At 36.2% G+C, this 9,074-nt stretch overlaps 2 protein-coding genes across 2 annotated transcripts; one reads left to right on the top strand and one right to left on the bottom strand.

The window, feature by feature from the left end:
* Nucleotides 1–226: 226 nt before the first annotated feature.
* LOC109542893 (protein FAM177A1) lies at nucleotides 227–2,419 on the bottom strand. Its single transcript, XM_019912351.2, has 3 exons — nucleotides 1,914–2,419; nucleotides 568–689; nucleotides 227–509 (listed from the first exon to the last, which is right to left on the bottom strand). The coding sequence occupies exons 1-3, from the start codon at nucleotides 2,088–2,090 to the stop codon at nucleotides 353–355; spliced, it is 456 nt and encodes a 151-aa protein (XP_019767910.2). The 5' UTR covers nucleotides 2,091–2,419; the 3' UTR covers nucleotides 227–352.
* Nucleotides 2,370–8,066, top strand: LOC109542914. The gene is made up of 3 exons (XM_048670148.1): nucleotides 2,370–2,698; nucleotides 6,174–6,854; nucleotides 6,914–8,066. Exons 2-3 carry the CDS (start codon nucleotides 6,176–6,178, stop codon nucleotides 7,003–7,005), a joined length of 771 nt encoding a protein of 256 aa, XP_048526105.1. The 5' UTR covers nucleotides 2,370–2,698; nucleotides 6,174–6,175; the 3' UTR covers nucleotides 7,006–8,066.
* The last annotated feature ends 1,008 nt before the right edge of the window (nucleotides 8,067–9,074 follow it).

Here is a 9,074-nt window from a genome sequence, read left to right as displayed (position 1 = left end):
AAAAGTCTTGCTAATTATGAATGAGAAGCAGACACGGCGTACTCTCGCTGTAGTAGGGCTAGGTCAGGGTTCCCAAGTCTTCGTTTTTCTTTCCGTTTCTTTTTCAAAAAAGTTGGAGCGCGTTGCACTCCGCAGCCAAACGCTTCTAAATTGCTCTTTCAATTTTCCACTTTGTTTTAATGCGCGCCCCCAATTGGAGCCGGGGTCGAGACAAGAAATACGCCACTTCAGATTTTTTACTTCTTTTAATTGTTCATGGGTTATTAACACTTAAGGAAACTGAAAGTTAGATAGTATGAAATCGTTACAAATTTATAAATAGCTAATTTAGAGAATATGAAAAATCCACTAGTTAAACGCCTACATTGGGTTGACTAGGCAGTTCATTCACTGCCGTCAGCTGGACTTCAACCACCTCAGTATTCTCGCCTGTCCACCCTTTAGCTTTTTCTGCCTCCCGCTCCTCTTCGGCCTTGCGCCGCTTGTATTCTTCCAGCTCGAAGTAGTATCTGTGTTTATAGCATACGATATCCCACATATTAACCCCATATTCTATTCTGTATTTACCTTGGAGTGGTAATGCCGAAGAAGGAAGCCAGAGCTTCGCCTATATAATCAATGAAAGAGAGCGTAGTGTATCCGGCTGCCCAAGTCTTGTAGAGCATCCAGGGGCCCCAAGTTAGTGTGCTCTAAATAGAACCACTTTAATTAACACTGGCTTAGTTCTTTGCAGAAAAATAATGGTAGAAAAGGAAACACTTCAGATTTCCCCAATGAATATTGTCCGAACACGATCGTCTGAAGAAAGAAAAATGGCGCAATAAACTCATCACTAGGGATTTTTATTAAAGGGCCCCAAAAATGCTTAGAGCTTCAGGCTCGCAAGAGTCTTCATCCGCCCCTGAATAAACCATGACTACTGATAGCAACTGTAGGTAAGTAATAAATATTTTGAAAGCATCGGAACCTTAGTTGCAACCCTAAAAACAGCTTTTTAAATGCAAATAGTCGTTTTTTCATTTAGAAAATTAAAATTGAATTTAGAAAATGTATACGAAACTGATATACCTACAATCTGAACGCAAAAAATTAATTCAAAATTTAGTGAGTTTTTTCCGAGGCAAATACTCCGATGCGAATTTGACTATGTATTACTTAAAAAAATGCATATACAGGGTGTTCCAAAATTATTACACGTCGCTCAAGTTGAGCATTTCAAATAAAAACCTTTGTGAGTAGTACAAAAATTGCCAGTATTTTTTATATACACATACACATATACATGGTTATTCACGCTCCACGGCACGGAAGTTTGCGGCTAAACCGTTTGATTTTGATTATAAAATGTTTGAAAATTCTGATTTTTGAAGAATTGAAATGCAAAAATATCGCTCCAATGGATACAAAACAATGGGTAAAATAAGCGGCAATGTCGGAAGCTAGTGGAATTAGAACAGGGAATTACAGAAAACTAATCTATCTTTTTAAGATCTTTCTTATCTTAAAATATGTTTAAGATAGATTAATGTGTGTATGTGTTTTTTGCGAAAATGCGGTTTTCGACCACTTTTCATTGAAGAAAATAATTACCGCAATTTTGTGTCTCGAGTACAGTCTGTTCCAAGCTTTTTGGCAGTGACGCAGTACTTGTCGTACTTTTTCTATTACCCGTCCACCGAGCGAGACGAACATTTGATGTTATTAACGTAGGTATGTCTTATCAAATTGTTACAATTCGCGGAAGTATGAAAGAATGAAGGAAGTATAAAAACTAAAAAACGCGCCAAAAACCTTTTTCTATATGTACTCCCTAAAAGCCCGCGGACAACACCCCCAAGGGATGACGCTTATTTCAGTCACCCTCTACACGTCTTTGTTAGGCATTCTGGCCAGTAGAGCGCCATCTAACGTACCGGATCCACGATGCTCGGGCTGAGGGCAGAAGGTGTTTTCTCCTCCTCATCGCTGCTGTACTCCTCCAAAACGCCGTCGGAAAATGTCAGGACATTTCTGGGAGTTTTGTCTTTATATTTGAGGAGGACTGGGTCCGGATGATCACCCAAATAATCTTCAGGCTTCACTAATACCATGGCAAAACGTAAACACAACAACGCAATTTGACACTGAGCGACAGCTGTTGCGGCGTTGCCAGTTAACCAGACTGGGTTTTGCTGAAAGTTAAAACGGGTTTTTCTTCCGGTCTTTGGGAATTTCTAATATTTGTTATACATGAAAACACTATTTCTGCACTATCAACAATTAAATAAAACGGCTGTTTTGATTAAAATTCCATTCGTTTTCGAGCGGATTGTGTGGGACTTGACAACGCTGATCTGGACTAAACAGACAGATGGTAAACCGACACATGTGAAAAAGAAAAAGGTAAACGCGACGACCTATTTGCGTTCACGAATGCCACGAAATGAGAGATTTCCGAAATAATGAGCCTGATAACGGTGTTCATTCGTAACTGGCTAATCTAGGGCATAAAAAGCGTAAACAAAGAGCGATAAAAAGTGCTCCTTATCAATTTCGAGTGCTATTATGATTCATAATTGTCCCGAAACATTTCAGTTTTCATGAACATTTCGGCGACAAAAACTTGCGGTAGTTTTCGTGTAAATAACACCTGCAGTTTGGTGCCGATGGTGTTTTTTTGAGAAGCATTTACTCTGCCAGTGTATACCCCAATTTATTGGTAAGTATTTGGAAATTTCGGGCTTTTACCACATCGGTAACATAAAACCGGTGAGCAAGTTGTTTATCTCGACAATTACAGCGCTTTCACAAAAAAAAATCCCGACCTTTTGTATGTTTTCTAGCTTCCAAAACTTACAACTTTATTAAAACTAGGCCTTAAATTTTTTATTTATATTCAGTGAAAGTCTCATCCATTTAAATCACAAGTAAACCCGAAAAGCATTCACCTGAAGAATACCTGTCTAATAGACCATACATCCTCAAGGTGTGAAGACTCGTTTTTCTGAATAACTGAGGGCATGCAGACGGATAGTCACATATTTGTGCAATAAGCTTGTTTTAAGAGACCATTCTCTATATTTTCTATATCTATGATCAAGGCAAAAAGTACCTACATTAAGTTCTAGGGGTGTCCCCATTTCTGCCTTGCAGTTCTTCACTTGTTCAGGGAGGTAGAATTACAAGTCAATTTTTATCGGCCAAATTCAACTTAAAAGAAGGGATTCTACATTGACTTAACTTTGGTACACCGTAACATACGCTGGGAATGCTCTACAAGCTTTAAAAAGCGAAATCTCTTCTGTCGTTTGAATAGACCACCTGGTATCTGACGACATTCACAAATATATTTTTTATTAATTTCGAATAAGTAAATTACATCACATACCTTACAGGGTTACTCATGTTATACGACACGGAAGATTGTGGCTAAACTATTTTATCTTTAGAGATTACCATTTCATGAATAAATGGAGGTTTATTTTAAAATTATCTTGTGATGTGCAGGTTGTCCCTATTACAACACCAGTAATTTATAATAATTCACACACAACACAAATTGATCTACTAGATCAGTGGTCAGCAAAGTGCGGCTCCAGAGCCGCATGTGGCTCTTTGGCTCCTTAACTGCGGTCTGGCACAAAAAATATACACGGAAGGCGCAATAATATTTTCATTTAAAAAAAACGTGGTAAGAAAAAAATTACATCTTATTTTGATAAATTAAAATTCTTGTATAAGTCGAGAACATGTATATTTTTTGTTTAAGTTAAAAGGTAGATGGACAATTAAAATCTTATAATGTTGTAAAAATACGGAACGAACGTAGTTTAATTTTATTAGTTTTCGTAAACGTAAACACAACACGATTTTTTAAAAGATTTTTCTTAAATTTTTATTTTCATCAATTTAATAATGATAAGTTTTGTACTGGTTACATTAGAAAAAAATATATTTGGACTATTTTTATGGACACCTCAATTAACATGGCTACCAAAAAAAGCAAAGAAAAATGGAAGATGAAAAACGCGAATTTAAAGTTGAGTGGACCGAGAATTTTGCGTTTATTCAAAACTTGAATGGACTTCCGGCATTATTTGTAAGGAGAAATTCGCGCATAACAAGAAGTTCAATTTAGAGAGACACTTTACAAGAAAGCAAGCGTCATTTAGCACTAAATATCCTACCGGTAATGCAAGGAAGAAAACAGTTGAGGAACTTCAGAAGAGTCAAGAGTCGTCAAATTCTGTGTTTAATAACTGGATGCAATCTTCCAGCAATATTAATATGGCAAGTTTTGTTTTTACTCAAGAGATTGCTAAGAGAGGGAACCCGTACACAGACGACGAATACATTAAAAAGTGTTTTATAAATACATCCGAAGCGCTATTTCGGGATTTTAGGAACAAAACAGATATTCTGAAAATAATTAAAGAGTTACCATTGTCTGCCAAAACCATTAAAGATAGAACAATTAAAATGTGTTCGAATATGACCACCCAGGATATCGAAGATCTGAAATTGGTTTCGGCTTTATCAAGAGCAGTTGACGAGTCTTGTGACATAAATGATACAGCGCAAGTTTCACTTTTAGTAAGATTTATGTCTCATTCTGGGCCTAAAAAAACCCCTAAGAATGATTGCCACTCAAAGATCAGACGCGTGGACAAGATATCGCAAATGCTGTAATTCAGTGTATTGATAAACAACATATTCCCCTCGATAAAATTGTCTCGATTTCAACAGATGGGCCCAAAAGTATGACCGGCGTAAGAAAAGGGTTTGTTGCTATTTTGAAAGAAAAAATTTATCACCAGATACTTATTTACCATTGTATCATTCACAAAGAACCGCTTTGTGCGCAAACATTTCCGGATGAAATTTGTAAAGTTATGGAATTAGTAATTACCATTATCAACTCGATTTTAGCTAAAGCTCTTAATCATCGCCAATTCAAAGAATTTTTATTTGAAATGGAGAGTAAGTACGCTGATCCTCTACCTCATATCAAGATACGTTGGTTGGTTTCGGTTCCCTTTTTCCGAAAATTAAAGCATTTCTCCTTGAAAAGGGCGTTCACTATCCAGAACTTACAGACGATCAGTCGATCCGAAACCTTTATTTCATCATCACGAATCATCAATCATAAATATCATCTAAATCAGCTTGATCGTAAGCTTAATTAAGTAAGGCAACTTAATGTTTTATTATCCCTTTGGTCAGGATTTTTTTTTATAGGGAACATTTTTTCAGTTTAGCTCAGAGCCTACTGAAGCATCGCCAAGAAAGTAATTCGTCTATTGATAAACACCATAAACAATAATTTTAAATATGAGGGAAACATTTCTCAACAGGTTTCAGGAATTTAAAAACAGCAGAGCAACTTTAGCATTTCTTAAAAATCCTCTTAATGCCACGATAACCGAGTTGAAAGTTTCTCCTTTTGAAATTGACATTGGTAGCTGTGAAATACAATTGCTAGATTTAAAAAACAAGGAGATATGGCGCTCTAAGTTCGAACGTCTTTGTGTTGAATTGGAAATATTGGAGAAGAAAAAATGTGATCTTAGTTCACAACACAAGTGGTTTGCTTTGAATGATCTGGAGAAGGAAGACATGATAATTTTAGTATTCCTGACTCGTAGAGCCGGTGGCATGGGAAACCGTAAATCATACGAACTTGGTTCGTTGGACACTTAAAAGAGTAATAAAATTACGCTTTCAGCTCTTTGATATGCATTTTTGTTTCTGACTTATTTGGAAAAAACYGAAATGTTCGAATTGCAATATTATTTTTTTCCGTYGTTAATATCAAAGCGGTAGCAAAACCGACTACAGTTTCTCATGGCAGCTTTAAGTCAGCGCTAATACCACCTTACCAAATTTTATGTTTTAATCAGCTTTTGAATAAATCTGTATTTTCAACGCTGGTACTCACAGTGTAGAATATCTATTGAAATTCGCTTGCACAAAAAAACATCTTAAATATTTATTGAAAACAAATGCAAAAATAATTTAAGAAATTTGAATCAAATGTTCCATAAAAACACAAATTTGAAAATATCCTCGAAATTTCAATTAGAATGTGCTGCCACAAACTCCACTCTCAGTATGTTGTCCTTATTTTTACTTAAGTATTTGTTAAATCGACTCTCATGAATCACCAGTAAAATACATAGTTTCTGTTGTTTCAGCCATGAATGCCATGAACTTGAGCACCCTGGACAGAATCCAGCTGGAAATCAAGGAATCAATTCAAAGAGAGAAAGAGCTGAAGAATGGTCTGACCCAATCAAACCCCCCTAGTCTCAATATCAACGAGTTTCCAATGGAAAAAATCATATCAACAGCCGACACCAAATCAGGCAGCAACGGCTTCCGAAAGTTCACTCAGAATCACTCCAGCAATAAGGGGCTGATGCACAAGTTCCTAAAGTCGCGTGGAAAGGTCGGCATGACATCGCTCAATAACAGCAATAATCAGAGCAACTGGTCGTCGGACGCGGCATTTAAACCGGCCAAAATACAAGTGGCAAAAGGCGGAAAATCATTGAGAAACGGCTTTGTATCGGCTGAGGAAAAAATGAAGAAGGAGTTACAGGAGTTTCAGCAGCGGGAGTCACAGCTGAGGGAAGAGCGCAAAAAGAGCCAGCCCAATCTGATGGCCGCCCTCCAGTTGGAGCAGGAGAATGAGTTTGAATCGTTTGGGTATGGTATGGGTGGTGGATTGAAAGCCACCAAGTCGATGGCCAATCTTTACAACAACAGCGATGATGGTTTTGAGGACAACAGCAGTTCGGCCGGAGGCAGTTTGAAGCCGGCGAGGTCGTTAGCGGAATTATGCGACGTTTCTGATGACGAAAGTGGACTACCTGGTGAGTTTTTACTCAGAATCAATTTCTTAATTCTGGAAAAAATGAATTTAAATTTGCAGGTACGCATTCGTTAATATTGCAGTTCGAAAACATGCAGTTTAAAAACAGGCCATCTTCACAGTCCTCAAGGGGCTCTTCCAGGGATTATTAATAATGAAAGGTGATAATAATTCGCTGTTAATAACCATATATTTTTTGCTTAAAGCTGAATGGTTCTCCGGCACAATGAAGTACTTTTAGTACAGTTTTTATTGGCACAATTAAGTACTTTTAGTCTAGCACATCGCTTTACGCGTTTTTTTTATGCGAATTATTTTTTTTACTATTGGGTCTACTTAGTAAAATATTCCGTCTCATTAGAAACGCCTAAGCTTCATTTTGAAATTATTTCAGTTCGTTGCCAACTGATTTGCATTTAAATAATTTTGTTACTGGAAAGTATGTATTCGTAATTGCCAAAAAACACTTGTTTGGTGTGTTTCTGGGAGTATTAAAAAAACTACCTTGCTGGGCTGCTTCATGTCCTAAAAAGCCAGAAACCTTCAAATTTTCACTGTTACGTTGGTTGAAAGTCTAATATGTTGCAAAGAATGCTTTCAAACTAGCATTCATTGTTGAAGTTTTAGTCGTCATAAACATATTTTAGCTATTTATACACATGTTAAATTTAAGAAAATTCCTGGGGATTTTAGGGAAAATTAAATCATCCCTAGAGTCTGGTAGGTTTTAAGAAATCCATGCAGTATATGAAAAAATTGCGTGCCTTATTGACAGCCACTGGTGATAACGTACTTAAAAAATTTACAAATTATTATTGATGTTACTGTTCCTATATTTATACACACATAGAAGTATTTTTGAACCTGCCAAGAAAAGTATGTACCTACTTAGTAAAAGTCTTCCTATGCGTCCTAGATGTGTAAACTATCTGTTAGTCTAGCAAATGTTAGTAATTGTAGGAAAAAAGCAATTTTCAATTATGTCCGTCCCTATACAGGGGTTTGCATCTTGCAATTTCCATGATTATGTACCCCGTATGTTTCATCAATTGTTATTTTTCCTACAATTTGCGTGAAAAATATTTATTTAAATCATTAATGATGATGTGCATTAAAATCATACCGTCCATTGTTTGGAAGCTTTCCAAAAGCCAAATAGTATTTATTTTATTTATTTCTTCTGTAGCCAATAAATTAAATATGCGAAAACTAATCTCGGTGGTTTCTTTTCCTACTATTAACAGAATCTGAAAGTGATGTGAATACATTTAGAAAGAATGAGATCATGCGAAGATTCTTACGGTACTTTAACGCAAACGGCTGTTTGTTTAAACAATTATAGCAGGCTAAAGGTTGCTAAACCCACTATGGAATACATGTATTATGACTAAAGTCATCTTAGTTACTTTTGGTTAGTAAAGAGACAATTTTTTGTAGTTTTCAATAAATTAATACTATTTGAACATACCATCAATTCCCTGATTTACTACGTACTTTGTACATTCGCCATTTACTCCAAACTTTAATTTTTGCAAACTATACAATGTTATAGGCAAGGAAAAAAGGATCAGAACAACTAACTCATCAATATGAATAGTTTTAGAAAAATGAACCTTGGTGGAGTAAGTTAGATCAATGCTACTATCGAAGAGCTTTATTTGTATTAGAAATAAAAAATTACTAAGATCTTTTTTTGTCAATTGGCCCGGCGGCAGGACTAGACACAATTTTTTTGGCTTACCGAAAGCTGCTTCGTGCCACCTGGAAGGAAAGGAGAAAATATGTCTACTACAGTAGGAAATCTATCCAAAGCTAAACTTATTTCAAATCAGCAAATAAAACTTCAGTTGTTTGTTGGAAAACTAAACTCAGTTCAAGCTAAAAGATTTATAGATTAGAGATCATTCTTACCAGCTTTCCTCAAGCTGGCGACCCTTTTTTTCCTTTTTTCCTTTCCTCCAATTTCTTCCAATTAGACCTCAACAAGTATTCACACTTTCACAAATTACCGCACTTGCCACAAGGTCCACCATCATTCAATATTTCTTATTTCGCATCTAAGAACGAGACTCACACGACACTATCGGTAGCAAACTGAACATTCATACACTTTTTCGAGAAAAAAGACACCGAACTACAGAATAAACATGATTATTTAATCATAATTGTTCGCCCCTTCGATGATTCATGCTTTACTTCGCAGTTCGATTTCAGTTTGTTT

Source organism: Dendroctonus ponderosae, unplaced genomic scaffold (genome assembly GCF_020466585.1).
Source record: "Dendroctonus ponderosae isolate FM_Combo_2020 unplaced genomic scaffold, Dpon_F_20191213v2 Dpon_F_20191213_1, whole genome shotgun sequence".
In the NCBI taxonomy this organism is placed as follows: domain Eukaryota; kingdom Metazoa; phylum Arthropoda; class Insecta; order Coleoptera; family Curculionidae; genus Dendroctonus; species Dendroctonus ponderosae.
Note: the sequence above shows the minus strand (reverse complement) of the source record. Positions and strands in the feature narration are given on the sequence as shown.